The 23508-nt window shown below is 29.2% G+C and overlaps 1 protein-coding gene across 1 annotated transcript; it reads left to right on the top strand.

The window, feature by feature from the left end:
- The first annotated feature begins 14308 nt into the window (after positions 1 to 14308).
- On the top strand, positions 14309 to 16791 carry LOC109789798 (protein trichome birefringence-like 19). The gene is made up of 2 exons (XM_020348832.3): positions 14309 to 14831; positions 15939 to 16791. The coding sequence occupies exons 1-2, from the start codon at positions 14316 to 14318 to the stop codon at positions 16584 to 16586; spliced, it is 1164 nt and encodes a 387-aa protein (XP_020204421.2). The 5' UTR covers positions 14309 to 14315; the 3' UTR covers positions 16587 to 16791.
- The last annotated feature ends 6717 nt before the right edge of the window (positions 16792 to 23508 follow it).

Below are 23508 nucleotides of genomic sequence, written 5' to 3'. Positions count from 1 at the left end.
TGCAGGTTGTCCCTTATTTAAATATGCAAGGAATTGATATTTAAAGGGGAAAACTTAGAATCTCTTTACTAAGGAATTAGTATTGAGTGATTGTAATCCTAGATAATATTGTAGGAGAGGGATTAACATATGTATGCTTATTAAGATTACAAAGAGATGTAGTAGGTGAAATCCAGTCCCAAGCATCTCATATCTGAATTTCTCTAATACTTATTTGAATTTGCATATTTGTCATTTGTTTTAAGTTCTACTACTTTTAACTTTGAGTTTAATGAATCAGATGTTGAACATGTGTGAGTATGCAATATGTATTTATTGTGTTTTTTTTCTAAATTAATTGAGAATCAATCAATCTACCTAGTCCCTGAGGAGACGACCTTACTCATCACTGTTACAAGTTGTCTCTGGTACACTTGCCACGGGATCAACAGTAGGCGAACTTAAAGCAGTTTCAATGGTAACATCAATGATTGTTTATGATATTTGTTATGCTATTTTCTAATTAGAGAAAAAAAAGGAAGTAAAGGTGCAGTTAATCTAGTTTTCTATTTGTTTGTACTTTGATTTTAATAATACAAAAAAAGAAGAAAGGCATTTTGATTAGAGTTTCAAAATCGAGGTTGAAGCGATTGCTTGATGTATGCCAGAAGTTGAGTCACATGGCTGTGTTTGCTGGGTTTTGTCATTTGTGTTTTAGGATGAGAGGTTTGGGGCTATTCGGTTTCAGAAAATGTTTTTTTTTGTTTTTCACTTTTAATTACATGAATGTGACCATGCTTTTACTTTGTTTCATCTAATAGGAGTAAAATTGACAAAATTTCTTTGGCCTCTAAATATATTAATTAATTAATTAATTAATTGTTTTGTTCTTTTGGTACAAAAATTTCAATTATAGCACGCAAAGGCGTCCATTCAATGCCAAGTCTAAATGCTGCAGAAGTATTTGCTACTTTACTAGAGAAAGACCAAAGTCGTGTCATAGATGCTTCACTTACTCTTATTCGAGAAAGAGCAAAGATTAAGGCATGCAATATTTGTGTTTATTTTGCTTGACTGCATTTGTGTTTATTTAGTTTTGTGACCCATAATTTAATATTTTATTTTGGTGATTTTGATTATAAGATTTGCATGAAAAAATATAAATGCATAAGCTATTTTTCTCCCGGGAGAACTTGTGCGTGCTTTGGGAGGTGCTAAAGCAACTTCAACTCTTCTTAGAGTTCCTTTGGGACATAATTTATCTTTCCTTCAAGGTCCTACATTTGCCCTGCCTCGCATTTGCGAGGCCATTTGGTGTAATAGTACAAACTTAACTACTGAAGAAGGTAGTCATATTGTTTTCCTTTGGAAAGTAGAAATCTTGGAAAGTTTCATTAGTTTTAGCGCAACTTAAATTTTGCTTTGTAAACTCATCTGCAAATAATAATTGATTTTTTGCATCGAATTTTGTTAGTAGAAGATTCAAGAATGCAAAACTCTTACCCAATTGAAACCTTGAAATTATGGATATTATTTCGTCTAGTTCTTAAAATATTGGGATTTTATGTTGCTCTAAAACTTCCATGTTGTTAACATTTATATAAAACTGTTATTGCCTTATAAATGAAGAATATGAAAGCAATTTAATAGTTTTTCCTTTCTCTTTTGGTTGTATTATGAGGATAGCATGGACTTCTATAATGATTCATGATTCCTTATATCTAGTTATTCTTTGTCTGTGAATCTACCATGGTCATGAAAGCAATTGTTTTGGGCCTTCAATTACTTGTAAATTATGATAATAAGTAGCTTAATAGTTTATAATAGCACAATTTTGATTATGCAGGCACTACAAGAAAAAGTTAAATTTCCCACGGACAAAAATCCGTCGGAAATTTCCCACGGATTTAGATCCGTGGGAAATTTCTGACGGAATTTCTGACAGATTTTTAAATGATGGAATTTTCGACGGAATTTCTGAAGGATTTAAATCCGTATGAAATTTTCGACGAAATTTCCCACGGATTTAAATCCGTCTGAAATTTCTGAGAGAATTTCCCACGGATTTAAATCCGTCTGAAATTTCTGAACAGAGTTTCCCACGGATTTAAATCCGTCTGAAATTTCTGAACAGAGTTTCCCACGGATTTAAATTCGTCTGAAATTTCTGAACAGAGTTTCTCACGGATTTAAATCCGTCTGAAATTTTTTAACAGAATTTCCCAGGATTTAAATCCGTCTGAAATTTCTGAACAGAATTTCCCACGGATTTAAATCCGTCTGAAATTATTAAATAAAATTTAAGCCAATTATTTTTCAAATTCAACCAGTCCTAATCGCATCGATACACACAACAATGTACTATATAATATTTTCATTATTATATGGGTGTTTTCAAAATATAAATAAGATAAATATAAATCAAAGTGTGTGAGGTATGACTTATATTATATTACCTATATATAATTATATGTTTAGGTTATTATAAATTATAAACTAATTAGCATAAATGTGTTTTTTTTTACTTATCTTGAAAAATACCAACACATGACGTCCAAATTTAAGAATACCATATCTTTTCTTTAATTATTAAAAATCACTCATCTCTTTGAAAATAATGTTATTAATTAAATAAGAGGAAAAAAGTTAAATTATGTTCTGCAAATATCATATATATGTATCTATCATATTTCTAAATTACATCCAATACTATGCATGTCATTTTCATGAAAACTTTCATTGATCTTCAATTTTGAAAATAAGATTTTTTTCAATTCATTTTCAAAATTATTACTTAAATTTAATATATTTTTTAAATCACAGTGTACATGATATTTAAAATAAATTTCAAAAAAGTTGAAATAATGAAATAAGAGATCAAATCTCATTTAATTAATGATATTTGTATTAATAAATTATTTTCTCTTATTAGTATATAAATAGTATTATCTTTATGTGCCACTTAAATAAATAAATAAGAAAATTAATACTCACTTAAAAATTTGAGAAGAGATATACGTATGACGTTATTGAGAAAAACTTCAAGTAGGGGTTAATGGAATTTTTTCTAGATTAAATCTTCTTTATTTAAAACTTAAAACATTAAAGTTAAAATAATTACACTAAATAATTATTTTTGTTCCTAATAACTGATTGATTTAAAAATCTCTCTTTAAGTTGTCGTAATTTCTTAAATTTACATTTTATTGATTTTTTAATTTTATATTTAAGTAAATCAGTAAAATACAAAGTAACGAGTATAAATATGAGTATTTAAAACTTCAATGAATCTATATATCGAAAGTAGAGATAAAGACAGAGAAAATGAATGGAAGAAAAATAGTTAAATATATAGTTGTTTGATTATCTATAGTAATAGATAAAGGGAAATATACGTCATCTTGTAACTGATTCTGTCTAAAAAATAATAGGTAATCATACCCTTAACTGATTTTTATTTTATATATTCTAATTTTATTTGTAATAATATGATTATATATTTAAATAGTTTAAATTTAATAACTTTTTAAGTATATTTTTGTCTTTTCACTTAAAATATTTGAATTTCTATATTTTAATTTGAATTATTTTTTAAGTATATTTTTGTCTTTTTGTCTTAAATTTTTGAATTTCTATATTTTAATTTTAATAATTTTTTATTTCTATTATTTATTAATTCTTTTCTTTTTTAATGTTTTATAACATTATTAAAATTTTATAATTTAATTTATAATTTTATCTTACTTTTTATTTTATAAATATAATTTGGATTATTCATTTTATAATTAAATTAATTTTTTTAATTTTTTTTTATGAGTTTACATTCTAAGAATGTATTAAAACCCCTCAATCTTTGATTATTAGATAACAACAACATGAATATTCTGATTATTAGACATGTTATAATTCTAGTGATCGTACTATATGTTATTTTTAAATTTGAACTCCTAAACTTTATTTGTTAATTATGTATGACATTTTATTTTGTATGAATGAACTTGTTTTGATTTACATAATTATAATTGATTTAATATATTTAAATATGATAATTATTTAATACAATTTTGAATTAAAAAAAAATTCACAGAATTTTCCACGGATTCCCCACAGATTTATCCGTGGGAAATTACCCACGGATTAGTCCGTGGGAAATTACCCACCGATAAATCCGTGGGAAATTCTGTGAATTTTTTTTAATTCAAAATTGTATTAAATAATTATCCTATTTAAAGATATTAAATCAATTATAATTATGTAAATCAAAACAAGTTCATTAATAAAGATTGAGGGGTTTCAATACATTTTTATAATGTAAACTCATAAAAAATTTAAAAAAATTAATTTAATTATAAAATAAATAATCCAAATTATATTTATAAAATAAAAAGTAAGATAAAATTAGAGAGATTAAAATTATAAAATTTTAATAATGTTATAAAACATTAAAAAAGAAAAGAATTAATAAATAATAGAAATAAAAATTTATTAAAATTACAATATAGAAATTCAAAAATTTAAGACAAAAAGACAAAAATATACTTAAAAAATTATTAAAATTAAACTATTTAAGTATATAATCATATTATTACAAATAAAATTAGAATATATAAAAGAAAAATCAGTTAAGGGTATGATTATATATTATTTTTTAGACAAAATCAGTTACAAGATGACATATAACTTTATATTAAATGTGAATTTTATAAATTTAACCGTTAATTTAAAAATCTTTTACTCTTAAATCATATATACAAAATGTTATATTAATCGAAGATGATTTCTTATAAAACAAAATTAAATCTGTTGGAAAATTTATATTTCCGATGAGAAAATTTTTGTAGGAAAAGCTATATTATTGATGAAATATTTAAGACAAATTTATATTTGTCAAAAAATGTAAGAACTGGTTTTACATTTGATATGAAAATATTATGATATTATTAGATAAGATTTTAAGTTAGTATTTTATTAATGGTTGATAATTAAAAAATAAAACAAGGATAAATACATTTTTTAAATTTTATATGTTTGATTTAAGATAACTTACAAAATAACTCTTGATAAAGTTATTCCGCTCAATAACTCATGGTGTGTGTTGAATTTTATCGATCCAATTAATTGTTAAATTAAAAGTTATTAAATTTTACTAATAATTAATATAAAAAATTAATTAGTTTTGAAATAAATTATTTGCTAATTAACAATATAATTGAAACATTAATTATTTTAAATTATTTAACTAGAATCTTATTGACAATTTACTATATGATCTTAATATTTTTGTATAACTAATATCTGGTTTTAAATTTGATATGAGAATATTATATATAATTAGATAAGATTTTAAGTTAGTATTTTATTAATAGTTGATAATTAGAAAAAAAAACAAGAATAAATACATTTTTTGATTTTTATATGTTTGATTTAAGGTAAATAAATATATTAAATTAATTAATAATTTATTTAAAATATTAAAATTTAATTTATAAGTATGTAATAAATAAATCTTTATAATTTTATAAATTATATTATCATTATAAATTATAAAATTAAATAATTTAAATTATAATTTTAAATAAAAATAAGTAGATATTACTTATAAAAGTAAGTAGATATAAATAAATAATAATTAAATATATTATTATTATTATTAATTATTATTATTTGTAATATAAAATTATTATATATTATTATAGTACAAATATGAGATTGTATATTTGAGGATGACTTAAATGAATTAATTTGTACAAGTTATACTGACAACATACATATACATTTCGGTAGCTTACTCATCAGAACTTCACAGTTAAGCATGCTTGAGTTGGAGTAGTATTGGGATGGGTGACCTTCTGGGAAGTTTCCCAGAAATTGCACAAGTAAGGATAAAACACGTTAAACAATGAAATATCGTGAAATAGAACCCTTGAGAGGCCAAATATGAGGGTTGTTACATTAATAAATTTATTAAAATTAAAAAAAAATTATAATTTTTGACGAAAAATTCCTTCAGGGTAATTTCCCACAGATAAATCCGTGGGAAATTTCCCACGGATATATCCGTGGGTAAATCTGTGGGAAAATCCGTCGAAAAGTTACCCAAAGATAAAAATCCGTCGGTAAATATTTCAGACGAGCAATTTACCGACGGATTAGTGTCCGTCGGTAATCCGTCAGAAATGCACTATTACCCACGAATTTTTGGCATTTCCCACGGATTTTGGCCGTTTGTAATAACGAATTTTCTTGTAGTGAGGCAAAGAATTACAAGATATGCACGAGTGCTAACTAATGTTGGTGATGTCCCTATTTGAGAAATTCGAGATTGTGCTGTAGATGATCACAAATTAATGAATGTAATTGGTGAATATGGAAAGTTAGTAATGGATGAGGTAAATTGGGAATTTGTGAATCTGTGCTTTGTTGTCACATTTTTTTGGAATTATTAAATTACACTTTTCACAACATGTAGAATATGAAATTTCTTCATTTTTTAATTCAACCATTTCTCATTATTTTTAGTGCATTGAAATATTATTGTAGAATCTCTCTCACACACGAAGATCAAATTCTGTTGAAGTTAATAATAATAAAACTGCAAGATTAACACAACATATCTAATATAGCAAAGTGGAGAACTACACAAATTACTTAATCCTCCATAACATAGGGCTCATTGAGATCGAAGTCCAATGTTTTGGTACTTAAAGATTGACCTGCCTCATTTGCTGCTACTGTTTCTTCCTTCAACAATGCATTATTCATGTTTTGCACATAATGCAATTTGTGGCGGTTTAAAACCCCTAAAAACGTTGAATGAGACAAAATTAAAATAAATTTTATGGCAATTTTAAACCGCTAGAAAATGAAAAAAATAAAACAAAAAGTAAAATTAAAATGCATTTTGTGGCAGTTTCAAACCGCCACAAAGAGATTGAATTTTATGGCGCTCAAAACCAGCGTTTACAAAATATCTACCATAAACGGTTTTTGGCGACCGTAGATCTGGCGCTTATTAATGATGCCGGTAATGCCATTTGTGGCGGTTTTTAACCGCCAGAAACCACCAAAATAACCGTCACAAATCACACATTTTTTTGTCGTGTTTACCTAAAGAATACATCATGTTCTCACACCAACTTTTGAGGCATAGAATCATCAACCAACAATGTAGTTGGAATTGCCTATGTACAACTCATGGTCACTCATGATGTCATTGAGAAATTTCTCAAAAGATACCATTGCGAAAGCCCAAATTTATAAATAATAATTAGGCTCAACTTGAACTTGAATGATCATATGTAGAAAAATATTATTTTAATTAAACTTATAACGTTGCAGGGCCAAGAATGAATTGTAACAATAAAAAATGTAAAAGATGACATTGGTGTTCTAATATTAAACAAAGTTATATATTTACAACTGCCCGTGTGAGTTTTGAAATTTGAAAGCATATCTCTTGTTGTGGCGCTTTATTCTATCAATGTACAAACAATGCATATAGAAATAGATAGGAAAGAACCCCACCAGGCATCAACCCTAGAGAGATTGAGAGAGAGATGTACCAATTATCGTGAGGGAGCCGCTCGGAGGAAGAAAGCATGATGTGTGAGGGTGCAGCACTGGAGTGGTTGCACAACTGGACTGGTGCGGTTCTAGAGTGGTACGGTGGCTATGGCCTTGGTCACTTGGAGGCTGGAGTGGTGCAGCTGTAGGGCTTGAGTCTCAACTCTCAACACTTTTAACCCTAACTAAAGCCACTAAATTCCCAAATGCATATGGGGTAAGGGAACTAGAGTCGTAAGACTCTTAAGTCTTAACTTTAAAGGCACTAATTCTTAAATATTAAAATTCTTTAAAATAATCAAATTGGGGACGAGAAATATCCTTCCTCTTTGTGGCTCTTTCTATTGTATGAATAAGATGAGGAATCCCTCTTTAAAGAATTATTCCTCTTGATTTATTGCTCAACTTTAACGCTTACTTACACAAAGTCATTTAGGTCCCTATATGGCAATATTTTTATCTTATCTCTTATTGTCAAAACCCAAAAAATTATGATCTTACCCATAGATGGTTTAGACTTCCATTTTGAAAATCTCATTAATTAAGGGATACTTGAACACCAGACTAATCCCTAATCAATTGTTTCAGAAAAATAGGTTGAAGGAGTCGCTATCGATATTTTACTCAAAACATTGGAAAAAGAAAAGGTTTTCAAAAGTTACCAAAATGGCCTTCATAGCCAGAATTAGATTTGGGGGTCGATTACGTGTAGGGAAGGTATTAGGCACCCTGCAACACCCAATATTGGTAACCTATGATGAAATTAGCGAGATAAAGAATAAAAATTCACATATTTGATCCCTTTTATTAATGGTTATTTACATGCTTAATCTTAAAATTACATGATTGAACCTAAGACGTCTACATGGTGGCTTTTATTTACAATAATATTTATTATAGAAATAGTAAATGATAGAGATGAAAGTTGATGGGAATACCTCTTGAGCGAGCTTTTATAAGATATGTTTTCAATATGGTTGAATTCAGGTGCTTTTTGGCTACCTTACACACCACAATATTCACCTCATAAATCTCAAGAAATATAAAGAAGGGGAGAAAAAGAACAATTCGAACTATATGGGACTCTTATAGGCAATTTTTTTGACCCCGAGCACTATACACGAGGCTCATATATATAGATGTCAAACTTTACCGGAACGGGCTATTCTGGTCACTAGATAAGGTGTTCTAAATTAGTCCATTATGAGCAATTTTTGAATCTAGAATGGCCTATCCCGGATTGGGAACGCCCCATTTTCACCTAGGATTTCTAGGCATTTCTAGAAGTTTGAAATGGCCCGTTCCAGATTGGGAACGACCTGTTCCAGGCTTCTAATTTATCTTTTTGGGTTTTTGGCCCTTCTGATGTCTTCTTGGTTCATTTTGATGTCGTACTCAAGCCTTTAGGAGTTCTCTATCCTGTACTAAAGGCCCATTCTCTTGTTCGCATGTCCTAGATGAAATTAGGTATCTACACTTATGTCCACACTCAAACCATTATTTAAGGAACTTAGAGATGGTGGTTTTCTCTTTCTCTCTTATCCCAGTTGTGGGAACCTAAAAAATTCCATTTGGCCCATAGATGATTTGGACCTCCATTTTGAAAATCTCATTAATTAAGGAATACGTAAAAACCAGAATAATCTTTAATCAATGGTTTTAGAAAAGAGTTTGCATGAGTTTCCATCGATGCTTTACTCAAAACATCGAAAAAGAAAATTTTTTTAAAATTACCAAAATGACCCTCATAGCCAGAATTGATTTTAGGGGTCAATTACGTGTAAGGAAGGTATTAGGCATCCTATAATAATACCTATGATGAAATTAGCGTAATAAAGAATAATAGTTTGAATATTTAATTCCCATTTTATTAATCATTTACATGTTATTACTATTACTTATATAAAAAAAGAAAGGGATTTAGACCCCACACGTTTGAAAATGATATGTCTACATGCTTATGGCTTATCTATGGAAAAGTCATGTATATCAAGTGATTTAAATGAAAAAAATATGGGAATTGCTGAAAATACCTTTAAAGCAAGCTTTTATAGATTTCCTCCTTAAATGTAGGGTTCAAACACTTTTTGGTAGCTTTGCGCTCTGCAAATATCCTCACAATACTCAAGAAATACAAAAGATAAAGGGAGGAGAGATTTATGAACTAGAACTACTAGAAATGGGTCAAAGATGATAATTTTTCCTCCCGATCTCTGTCCTTTTTTCCTCTTTTCTTTGCATTTTGCACAAGGCTCATATTTATAGACATTAGACTTAATTGGAAAGATCGTTATGATCACTAGAATGGTCTGTTCAAGATTAGTTTGTTATGACAATTTTTGAATTTGGAACAACTCATTCTGGATTTGAAGTTAACTCATAATAACTTAGGTCAAAATGACCCATTTCGATCTAGTAACATGGAAGCTTGTGGAACAAGCTTTAGCTTAAAAGCTTGGGGAGCAAGTTAAGCTAGAAGCTTGGGGAGCAAGTTAAGCTAGAAGCTTATAGTACAAGCTATCCAAGTGTGTGGAAGAAGCCAAGGTAATTTCGACCAAGGTAGGAGAGCTAGGTGGCCAAGCTTATTTCCTCCATTTAATCTAATCCAAAAATCTTAGAATTGGTTTAGTTAGGTTCACCAAATGATGGTGAGACCTAGCTAAATCAATTCCTTGGAAAAAAAATGGAGGAAAACAAGCCTAATATGTAAAATTTAGCCTAGGCCCACTAAAGGCCCAATTACTAGCTACACCTACACACTTTACTATTTGTCACCCCACTTCTACTACTAAAAAAATGAAAATCAATGATCCTTAATACAAGGTCAAATGGAGCAAAAGTCTCCAAGTAACATACCCCAAAATCCTAAGGGATAACCTATATGAAAAGAAAGAAAGTGTCTCACAAATACAAAGGTAAAATACACCTATACAAGTAACTACTATTTACAAGTATCATACAATGTATATACTATGGAGATTAAGGGACTAATAAGAGGAATCATACTCAATGCTCATGAAAAGCATAGGTCTAAAAAGCACCTACTCTATAGAAGCCTATTTTAGCCTCCTAACCACGGACCTAGTTAAAGGCCCAATGGTCTTTAAGTGTGAGCCCTCTTCTATGGATCAACCTTCACCCTTCTTGGTCTTACCTCTTCCAAAGGGATCCTTGGGGATTAGGTTTCCATCAAATTGTCTCGTGGAAAAGGCCTAAATGGGTCAAGTCACAGTCGAGACACGTGGTACTTGGGTTGCTACGATTAAGTAGAAAGAGTTGCATCCTGACTATTAACTATAGCTTTGGCCTAATGGTAATCGCTCGATCCAAAAATTGATATCAGAACCAAGGTCGCGTGTTCAATTCCCAACAGGAATAATTACTATGGGGGAGATTGTTTTCTAGGTTGCATCAACTTTTTTGTGGTGGAGGCCTGAGTGGGTCAAGTCATAATCGAAACATGTGGCACTTGGGTTGCTATAGTTAACTAAAAAGAGTTACATCCTGATTATCAATTATAGCTTTTTTCCTAGTGATAAGAGCTCGATCCAATAGCTTGCCATCACCCAGACACTAGTTAAGGAACAACCCCTACACCATATATCTAGGAATTTCAAAATACATTAAAGAGCGATACTTCAAAGGTAATATCTTTGCCATTAAGTACCATGCACAATGATAGTAATGTATTCGTAGATATCATGCAAGAGTATCTCATAAATCATGCTACACTATTAAACCACTTATATCTAAGACACTAGGTATCACAAACTCCTTAATCTCATTATGAACCTAATTTTTTCTCTAACTTGAGCATCAGAGTGTCTTTGTAGTGCTCCCACCACAATAGATATTGGAACAACTAGAACGTTAATCTCATTGTTGAAACGCTTGCAAATTCAGGTAAGAACATATATGAATGGGGGCCAAAAGGGATTCTAAATCATGTTCTTGTATCAATTTAATTGTTACTTTAATTTGATTTACTCTGATTTCCAATCATGCATGAATATGAATTCAAGCCAAGAATTTAGTATGAAATAAGAAGGAAAAATAACTTAGACGAATCAAGATGGGATTCAAAATGGGAAAAAGTAAGAAAAATGAACTCACCAGCTTTCAGGATTTTCATAATGATTAAATCAGTGTATCATAGTGAACCTTCACCCTTTTCAAATAGATGAAGATATATAATGAAGGAGTTTTAACAAAAGCATACACACTACTACTCAAGGTCGTCGCTCAGTAATGTTTAGGTTTCTTCAAGAAGGTTTTCTCATTAGAGATGCATGGGTTGATTAGAGGAGAACGATTGAAAATGACTCGTGAAAGAAAATGGCCCATTTTCAAATAGATGAAGATATATAATGAAGGAGTTTTAACAAAAGCATACACAGTACTACTCAAGGTCGTCGCTCAGTAATGTTCAGGTTTCTTCAATAAGGTTTTCTCATTAGAGATGCATGGGTTGATTAGAGGAGAACGATTGAAAATGACTCATGAAAGAAAATGGCCCATTTTCAAATAGATGAAGATATATAATGAAGGAGTTTTAACAAAAGCATACACACTACTACTGTCGCTCGGTAATGTTCAGGTTTCTTCAAGAAGGTTTTCTCATTAGAGATGCATGGGTTGATTAGAGGAGAACGATTGAAAATGACTTGTGAAAGAAAATGGCCCAATAACTTGTAAAAATATCATGACATGACTTAAAAGTAAATAACCATGATAATTTTGTTTTCTCCTTATGTAATAATAATAATAATATAAATTAATATAATATATATATATATATATATATATATATATTAAAAGTTACATTAAAACACTTGGAAGTTGAAAGTAATATTTAAAAAACTACCTCTATAATTAATATAATAAAGATAAATAGGTGATCACATTATTGATCCAACTCACAAGAGACAAAAAAAAACATGTTAATCAAAACATACATAAAAATAATAACTAATATCTATGAATGTATGACTTGGTTATGGATGGAATCCAGCATTAACTATTTGATATGATTATATGTAATAATATCTATTACAAGAAGGGTCAAGAAAAAAAGCATTTTGTTTTTGTTAGAGTTGTAACATAACCATTTGGCTTTTACAATTGTATATTCTATAAAAATACAGATTAATCAAAATTGGATAATGATTTTCCTTTTATAAACAACGTATACAAATTAAAATACACTCTGTAAACGTAGCCATGCTTTGAAAGCAGACTGATTTATCAATTAGTATGAATACACTCCTTGACCAAGAGATCTAGCTACCTGCTTAATTACATGAAAAGAGAAATAAATAAATAAAAAAATCCCAATGTATACGCGAGCATATATATCAATATGAATAGCGTTGTTTTATCAAGACTGGGACATATAACGAATTAATGAAGGTGATTTAGCAATAATATGGTAGATCTTGAGAATGTTTGGTTGAAAAAACGAATGAAACTTGAAAAGTTAATCCTAACCAAATATTAGAATAAAGATTATATTTATATAAGCTGCTATGCAATAGCTATTGGTTCGAATTTATAGTGTGGTAAAACCATGCGATAAATCATCTCTGTTTCTTTTTCTTGGAAAAGGCTAAAGATTCGTTAAGAAACTGAATTGTTATAAATCATCTTTATTAGTCCATGCATATTAAATATTAAATTCATTTTGCTTGCTTCCTATTTCTCCTATGAGAAAGCTCACATGAATCAAATATCTCTGGAGGTATATTCTTCTGTCAGCAGTTTAAACAAAAGAAAAATAAAAAGATGTTACAGCTTTTCTTGAAAACGAAGCATGACATTTGATAATAAGCCAAAAACACTGCATTTTCTATTTTCCATAATTGGTAGTTCTTAACATCTTTTATTAATCAGACTTGGCTGTTGATGAATTGGCTAGCTGTCACAAGGTCCATTGATTTTGTAATTAAATACATATTTTTAAAGTGTGATGAAGCAAGCACATGGACCATTGCTTATGCATATGTAAAAGCAAAACTGAAGCCATCGTGCTTGTCAATCAAAAAATGTATTTTAAAAAAAGAATATACATGGTACAAAACCACGAGAATATTATAAATGCTAAAATATTATGATACAATATTTAATTTTTATGATGGCTTAAAAGTAGGGAACCTCAACCATCAGAAAGTAATTAAAGCAAATTGATTATTTATACTCTATCAAAATCCACCCGTTAATTTGTGTTGGTGTAAGTAGTACTAAATTTATTTCTTTAAATAAAGTTTTGAGTTTAAATTTTGTAAATAAATAAAAATAAACACGTGATTAAAAGATGAGACTTCACTATATATATTAGGGAACCTCAAGCAATAGAAAGTAATTAAAGTAAAATGACCATCTATATACTCCATCAAAACCTACATGTTAATATGTGTTGATCTAAGTAGTATTCGACTTGATTTCTTTAAATAAAGTATTGAATTCGAATCTTGTAAATAAAAAAAAATTGTGATTAAAATAAGTTGAGCACAAGTTTAAGTTATATATTAAGAAATTATAACAACACACTCTCTAATAGACTCTTTTAAACACACTCTAACTGGTTGTAATTTGTTGAAAAATACAAAATTTAGTAGATTTCACATTCTATTTAATAACTTTTTTCTTAAATTTATAATTTTTAATAAATTTTAACTAATAAAAATGAATGTCTTACTAACATTTCTCTTATATATTAGCCAAGCTACTTCTATTCCCCTACATTATTTCCTTCCTCCTTTATTCCTTTTTCCAAGATGAAGTTCCTACATATTTTAGTTCTATGTGGGAACAAAAGCGCGAAACAAACAATGACTGCAAAAGTAACTATACTAGCATTCATGATCTTACTTGTATTTTGTGTCACCACATTCCCGTCTTATTCTTTGTTCAATTACTCTCCACTGTTGAAGATCAATAAACATAATAAGCTTCCATCTTTTGCTTTTCATGATTTGAAGGAGCCAGAAATCTTGCCCTCAACATCTGTGAAGAAGAAGTGTGACATTTTCAGTGGGGAATGGGTGCCAAATCCAGAGGCACCATATTACACAAACACAACATGTTGGGCAATTCATGAGCACCAAAATTGCATCAAGTATGGGAGGCCTGACACTGAGTTCATGAAGTGGAGGTGGAAGCCTAATGAGTGTGAACTTCCCATCTTCAACCCCTTTCAGTTCCTAGAAATTGTGAGGGGGAAATCTATGGCTTTTGTTGGAGACTCCTTGAGCAGAAATCACATGCAGTCAATGATTTGCCTCCTATCAAGGGTAAGTCTTCTACTTTTTTCTGGATTGAGATTCTATATCTGGCTCCAAAATTATTATTATCATATTTTTGTCATTTTTCACCGTGATTTTCTGATATCAATACTGCTTTCGTGTGGTATGTAATTTGGTATCTGATTACTATGTTCTCCATGTCTCTAAACTTCATGAAACAGTCAACTCTTTTAAAAAAAAAAAAAAAAAAATATATATATATATATATATATATATATATATGTATGTATATATATATGATATAAGTTCAACCTTTTCTTTACTTCTTTCTGAGTCATAGTGTCATAAATTAGTGGATCAAAAGGTGAAGGTTTAGCTAGTTACGAACCTGCGTTATAGTGAAGGTATACGATATACTTTCTCATTTTAATTAAATTATTAATGTATATTTAAAGCTATTATATTTTGTATTTTCTAATTTTATGTATTAAATTCATTAATATTTCTTTTTATATTTATGTTTTATTTTCTTTTTTATATATGAGATATGATGATGATTATTAATTTTATTTTCTTAAAAATTTTGTCCTTAGTTTATATGGTAGTGCTCTAAAATTGACATTGTCCCTGATGGTTAAATTAAATACTTTACAATTATTAGTTAAAGCAATTGTTAGATGTAGAATCATAAAAATGAACTTGTTTATATTTTTTATTTTTATTTTATGGATAAAATATAATTTTGTACAATTATAATTTGTTTTTCATTAATTTTTGAGATTTTATATTTTTTTTTACTTAGAGTCAATTATTTTTAATTATTTAATTTTGTCATACTATTAAGTTAACTATCAATCTTATATGATATCTCAATTAATTTTAAAATAAAATAAAAATAATATACACTTAACTAGATGTCATTTATTATTTTGATTAATATGATAATACTTTTTCACACTATTAAACATCATTGTAATTTGTGCCAAAAACTACTATCGTCGGTTTGAACTCTTTATCCAGATAAAATCCGAAGATTTGGAGCTTTTGGTTGTAGACAAACATGTTAATCTTCTCATAAATGCGTGTTTGTGCACATTGTTCCTTCTTATATTTATGGTCTAAATTGTTAAACCTTAATCCTTCCTAACTTTCTAGGTGGAGTGGCCCGTTGATGTATCCTACATGAATGACTTTTCCCTCAAACAATGGAAGTACTCAAGCTACAACTTCACTATGGCTAACTTTTGGACACCTCACCTGGTTAGAGCTAAAAAAGCAGATTCAAATAGTGTGCTCTTCAATGTTTACCTTGATGAGTTTGATGAAAAATGGACAAGTCAAATTAAAGAGTTTGACTATGTCATTATCAATGGAGGACAGTGGTTCTTGGGGCCCATGGTTTTTTATGAGAAACAAAAAGTTGTTGGATGTCAATATTGTGACTTAAAAAATGTCACTCACTTAAACTTGCACTATGGCTATAGAAAGACTTTTAGAACTGTATTTAAAGCCATCAATAGTTTAGAAAATTTTAAGGGTATCATATTTCTAAGAACATTTTCTCCATCTCATTTTGAAAATGGGTTGTGGAATAAAGGTGGAAATTGTACGAGAATTATACCATTTAGGAGTAAAGAAACTAAGTTAGAGGGTCATGACTTAGAGTTACACAAGATTCAATTAGAGGAGTTTAAAATTGCCAAGAAGAAAGGCATAAATAAAGGATTAAAGCTTATGTTGTTTGACATCACACAAGCAATGTTATTAAGACCGGATGGTCATCCAAATAGATATGGACATTAATTGGTCAGGCCAGAACATGACATTATATAATGATTGTGTTCATTGGTGTTTGCCAGGCCCAATAGACACATGGAGTGATTTTCTATTAGAAATGCTAAAAATGAAAGTGTGAAATTTATGGGTTACAAGAAAAAAAGACTTCATTTATAGGCAAATTAATAGATATATTTACAAATGTGATTCATAACATCCTTGACTTTTTTTCCTATTGTTTTAAGGTTATAAATGGTCTTACATCGTCAACCAATAAAAATTCATTATTTGTATAACTTTTAAAATAATTATCATAAAAGTCAACAAATTTAACATACACTACTACAAAGAGATTGTTTCTATGAGACGCTTTTTATCAATTTCTTATACTACAACAAACACTACTAGAAAAGTGTCATTTTCTTGCAAATTTTCTTATAAAAAAATATTCGCAGAAATTATTTTGCGAATTTTCTTGCAATAATAATTTTGTAAAATTTTTTTACGAATTTATTTGTAAAAAGTAATTTACATATATTTACTACAAATTTTTTTATGAAAAAAAATCTACAAGAAATTTTTGCAAATTTTGCTACAATTTTAATGATCATAGAAAAAAATTTTCCATGGTAAAACTTTGCAGAAAATATTATAGGAATTTTATTTTGTTTCTTACAGATTTTCTTGTAAAAATAAATTTGCAAGTAATGTTTACTAAATGGTAGAAAAATTTTGCAGGCAACTTTTCCTGCGAATTTTCCTGTCAATTTTAATCCGTAGGAAAAATCAAAAAAATATTTAAATTTATAAGTTTAATATTTAAAAAAAAAACTTCAAGTCTCACATCGATTGAAAATAAAACAATTAAAGAGTATATAAGTTGGGGCAACACTTACCTTACAAGTTGATTTGTATGGTTGCGTGTTAGGCTTATAATCTACAATCTTAGAGTTTAAAAGATTATGTATCACATGTTGGAGGCATGGAAACAAATGCTTCGGTTCATTGTGAGAATTTGAAAGTTGAAGAATTATTAATAGAATTTGTAGTAATTTCTTTACTTTTTTTGTAAGAAATATTCCTGCAAAATTTCTTGCAAAAAAATTCGCAGGAAAATTTCTTGCGAATTTTAAAATTTGCAAAAATATATTATCCACGAAGGTATTACCTACCAATAAAATTTTGCATAAAAAATTATAAGAACAACATTTCTTACAAATTTTTAGGAAAAATTCGCAAGAAATGTCGCATGTAATAAGAGAAATTCTAGTAGTGAAAATAGACCTTTAGTGACATTTAATATTGGTTTTAGTGCACTGCAAAAAAACATTGAAATAGTTAGGGGAAATAAGTGTTTGCTAATAACTGACGCAAATACTGTCAGAAAAGCCAATGCTATTTTAAGATGTAGAGTAGACTTTTTTAACACTAACTTAATTTAAAATATTGCAGAAAAGTCGACGCTATATGTAAAAAATAGTGTCAGCTTTTTCGATACTAACTTAAATTAAGTTTAGTGTTGGAAAAGCCGACGCTATTTCTTTAGATATATTGTCGACTTTTCTGACACTATACATGCTTTGAGAGGGATAAAGATAATTTTTTCAATCTTATATACGCTTAATGTGTCGTGATGAAATTGGTTACCAAGTTAACTTAACACATCGAGGTTCCAAGATCGAGTCTCGACAATGCTAAAAAAATACAAACAAATAAACGGTAAGCTGGAAAAAAAAAATGAAGCAAAAATAAAATAAATTTTATGTTGGCTAGGTCGACAATAAAAGTATTAAAAAAATAAAATTATTAAGTTAGTGTCGACATAGTGTCGACTTAACTGATAATAAAAAACTAAAATAAATAAAATTATTAAGTTAGTGTCGGTTACACTGACAATAAATCAACTATAAAAAAAATTACTTTTGGCGACTTAGCTGACACAAAAAATTTGTGTCAACTTGTTTAGAGCCAGCTAAAAATTGACGAATAATCCATAATAAATATAATGTTATGTCAGTTTTTATTATTTAGAGTCAGCTTTTGACCAACTCTAAAATGAAACATTTTTGTAGTGGTGACAATAAAAATGGCTACGAATATTTTACCAACATTTTCACATTAGTCATTATATGTAGTGTCAACAAAATATTTACTAACAATTATTCTGCATGTTAGTAAAGATCCTAATAATGATTGAGAAAAATGTATGAGTTTTTGTGACAGTTTTTTTATTGACATTTAATACATTTTACTATTTTCACTAAAAACTTAAGAAAGGATTTCTAACTTATATACTTTTGAATTAACTTATCTCTAGTCAATGTGGGACTTGTAATGTGAGGGTTGTCCTCTAGTTATATATTATTAATTATCTTATTTTCAGTTGATGTAGGACTTGAGTTTTTACTACAAGAGACATATTTTACATCAATATTTTTAGGCATTTTAGATCGGTTTTTGAAACGATGTAGATTAAGGCGATGTAAAAAATATAAGACATTCTACATCAATTTAATAACTGATGTAAAAAATCTCATTTCTACATCGGTAATTAATAGAACCGATGTAAAATATGCAATATTCTACATCAGCTCTTGATAAAACTGATGTAGAATATATCATTTTATATCGGTTCTATCAATAACAGATGTAGAATATTGCATATTTTACATCGATTCTATCAAGAACCGATGTAGAAAGCTCAATAGACAAATATACATTAGTAGCCAAAATTCATTTACAACAATTGCTCAAAAATCTCTTATAGCATTACATTGTTAAATACTAATCACTAAAGTCATTTACCTCCAGAAAGAAATTCCGTGCTTGTTAAATAAAGTCGAAAACAACAATATAACATTATAATTTAAATACAATGCAAGATTTAATATACCTAATAGTGAAAAATAATTAAAAAGGAGGAAAAAATGAAAAAAAAAGGCATTCTCTTTATGATTGGTACAAGCAAAAAGCCATAAGAAATTATTAAGCAAAAATAGTGTCAATTGATTACAACATTAGAAAAATAATAAAAACAATCTAATTGACAACTCAAAACCTATGAATATAGTAACAAGATTTAAACACCACTCATTTTTTAAATTCTTTAATAACAAAATTGATTTCAAGATTCATGTTTATCAATGACTATTACAGCACCAGGATCAGTAACCTCACCTAGATCAAAATCAACTTGAGTGCTAGGATCAAAACCATGAACCATTGCTGGAATCAAATCTTGCAAGTCAGTGATTTATTCTACAATAGGAAAAGCTACAACAGTTTAGAGAAGCCATATAAATTGAAGGTTTCACAAGTCATGAGAACAACCTTACAAGGATCCATTTTGAAAAAAATATCACGATCTCACTTATGATTTGCGCTAAAGAAAATTATAACTCTGGGAGAATATGTGTACATTTCACTGACTATTGGCCTCTTTTAACAAAGCAAAGGTCTATTTTATTCCATATGGTATTCTTGTCATTAGCCCCGACTTCAAATCATGTCACCTATCATATTTTTTTACCACCTAAATTAGTATCACTATTGTAAGGTTTTCAAACGAATATACCAAGACTAATCAACTATTATATTTAGGGGAATTGGTTAATCAAATTAGGGCTTTTATTGAAATTCACAAGCCTAATAACTATAAACATGGTTAAATAGACACACAAAACCTAATATTGAAAAAACAATGCATCAAAATATGTGATTGAGAAGCTCCTGTAAGCATCTTTTTTAAATTTCTAAATTCACCATTTAAACTTTCCTTCAAGCTTCCATCTTTTATGTTATCAAATATGAAAATTCTGCATAGGAAAAAAATAAAGTTAGAAAATTGAGATCCAAAATAGAGGACATGGTAACTGTAATAGTGGTCTATGTTCTTTTCTTAAAAAAAAAAAAGAATAATAACTACTTTTAGTAAACTTAACAACAAGTACTTATATGTTAGCAGAAAAAAAAAATCAAAGAAATTAACGAATCTATCTTAAAATCAATATTCTTTATCAAATTCAGGGGGAGAGATTCCTCAAAGAAATGATGAACCTAATCAAACAGAACAGCCTGAGACAGAACAAAGTCAGACAATGCAAGAAGAACAAATGGAGACTAATCAGGAAGAACATGAACCTGAATTTAGAAGATCAATGAGAGTCAGGCAACTGTCAAAAAGGTATTTCTCAGATGATTATGTTAATCTTACTGACGAAGGAGAACCTCAAACCTTTATAGAAGCCATTGAGATGAATGATAAATAAAAATGGTTGCAAGAAATGGAAGAAGAAATGCAGTCCCTAAAGGAGAATGAAACCTATGATCTAGTGGAGTTGCCACAAGGAAGAAAAGCATTGAAAAACAAGTGGGTGTTCAAGCTCAAGACAGAAGAGAACAACACAAACCCCAGATACAAAGCAAGGATTGTTGTTAAGGGGTGCAACCAGAAGAAGGGAATATATTTTGAAGAAATCTTCTCACCTGTGGTGAAGATGACATCCATCAGAGCAATTCTTGGCCTAGCTACGAAGCTAGACTTGGAGATAGAACAACTCGATGTCAAAACTACATTCTTACATGGAGACTTAGAGGAAGAAATCTATATGGAGCAACCTGAAGGTTTAGCAGAACCAGGCAAAGAACATCTTGTGTGCCGCCTGAAGAAGAGTCTCTATGGTTTGAAGCAAGCTCCAAGGCAATGGTACAAGAAGTTTGATCTTTTTATGGCCCAACATAATTTCAAAAAGACCTCCGCAGACCAGTGTGTGTTTGTGAAGAATTATGATAATGGTGAGTCCATCATACTGTTGTTGTATGTTGATGATATTCTAATTATTGGAAAAGATAAAGCAAAAATAGTCGCTCTCAAGAAGGCATTAAGCAAGTCGTTTGCCATGAAAGATCTGGGTGCAGTGAAGAAAATCCTTGGAATGAAGATTATTAGAGATCGTTCCAAAAGAATGTTCACTACAAGAAAAATTGTTATTATCTACGGAATATTATCTACGGAAATTTTTCCGTAGATAACATTTAATTATCTACGGAATATTTTCCATAGATAATATTTAATTTTCTACGGAATATTATCTACGGAATTTTTTCCGTAGATAATTTCCAGTTATCTACGGAAATTTCCGTAGATAAGTTATCTACGGAAATATCCGTAGATAAGTTATCTACGAAAATTTCCGTAGATAACTTATCTACGGAAATTTCCGTAGATAACTTATCTACGGATATTTCTGTAGATAACTGGAAATTATCTACGGAAAAAATTCCGTAGATAAATTCCGTAGGTAAAATATTTTTTTTATAAAATAATTAAAATATTTAATTTAACATCATTAAAAAAAATAATCATTATAAAATTTAATTTTTTTAGTTTAATTATTTATTATAATACTTTTTATTTACTAAAAAATTATTTTTAATTAAAATATAATTTAGAATGAAAATTTATAGCAAATAAAAACTAATATAACTATTAGTAATTTATATTTATATTTATATTATTTAAAAAAAATTCTGACATTATAAACATACAAATTGGAAAATGAAAGTCCCGCGTTTCATTTGAAGTCCCGCGTTTCACTTGAAGTCCCTAATCCCTAATCCCTAACTCTTTCATTCGTTCCACCTCCTCGAAGCACCTCCTCCAAGCACCTCCTCGAAGTACCTCCTTGAAGCACCACCTTCTTGAAGCACTCTGCATCTTGGCGGCACTTCTTCTCGGTAAGTTTGATGTTCCAGGTGGAGTCGTGTGCAATGTTTCACAAATATCTTTTGTAAGCTATGACTAGGAAGCTTTCTTTGCCATAATATATTTCTGTCGCCTTGTTTATCCTTGCATTTTGACTTTACTATTTAATTCTGGCTCTGGAAGTATCTAAAATAATTTTGTTTTCTATATCTTAGGTCGAAATAGATGGCAAGATCTTTGGTAAAGGTATTGGATTAACATGGGATGAGGCTAGAACGCAGGTCTGTTGTTTTCTTTAATTATGAAATATTATTAATGAATACATGTCTTCTTCCATTAATTTGATTAACTTCTTCACATATTGTGTTGGAGCACTAAGATGCATTCTTTCTTTAGGCTGCTGAGAAGGCACTTGGGAGTCTAAGATCAAAGCTTGGCCAAAGCATTCAGAGTCAGAGACGACATAATTCTCCCAGGTCTATTACTTTTGATTAACAGATTGTGAATATATAATTTTCTTTTTTATGTTTTATTGCATAATGGATGGACTTTAGTCTCTACTCTCCCTTGTTCTGGTCTCTTGATCTAGCATGTGGAATGTGGTGATATGCACCCGTATGAACTTTGGGATTAGCTTCATCTGCACGAGATACCCGTGATGATGACAACCCTACAATCTATGAAGCTATTCCCTCTGCAAGCCCTATTGATTTCCTTCAAATTGAAATATATATGGTGCAGTGCGAGCTATCTTGTCCGCTTTTGGTCAATATTATAAAAAAAAAAATAGACAAAGCAAATACTATTGATTTCCCATTCACTAAATTACGACTTCCCCCTTTCTTATTTTATGCATCTCAATGTCCATTTCTGCCTTCTAAGATGTTAATTAATTTTGTTTTACATTTCAGTTCCTAATCCCCCTAACTCTCTTGGAACACACCACTGGTCATCACGGGCTCTCTCCTCTGCATGTAGCTGCTGCAATGGTCGGATCGAGGTTGTTCTTGTTCCTGTTCCTTGATTCCTTTATGCATATACTAATTTGTAGAAGGTTTTTCTTATTAGCTTCTGCAAAGTCTTATTTTTAATGTATGCATAAACTAGTTTTAGCTTATAGAGCTTCTTATTTTTCTGCTATCTCAATGTTCATATAGAAAACTATAAATAATTACATCACAATATGTATTAGTTTTCTTTACTATTAATTGTTTCATCTTGCAATTCTTTTTATTTTTAATTTGT

The sequence above is a fragment of the Cajanus cajan genome, chromosome 2 (genome assembly GCF_000230855.2).
Source record: "Cajanus cajan strain Asha chromosome 2, NIPB_CcT2T_4, whole genome shotgun sequence".
Classification (NCBI taxonomy): Eukaryota; Viridiplantae; Streptophyta; class Magnoliopsida; order Fabales; family Fabaceae; genus Cajanus; species Cajanus cajan.
Note: the sequence above shows the minus strand (reverse complement) of the source record. Positions and strands in the feature narration are given on the sequence as shown.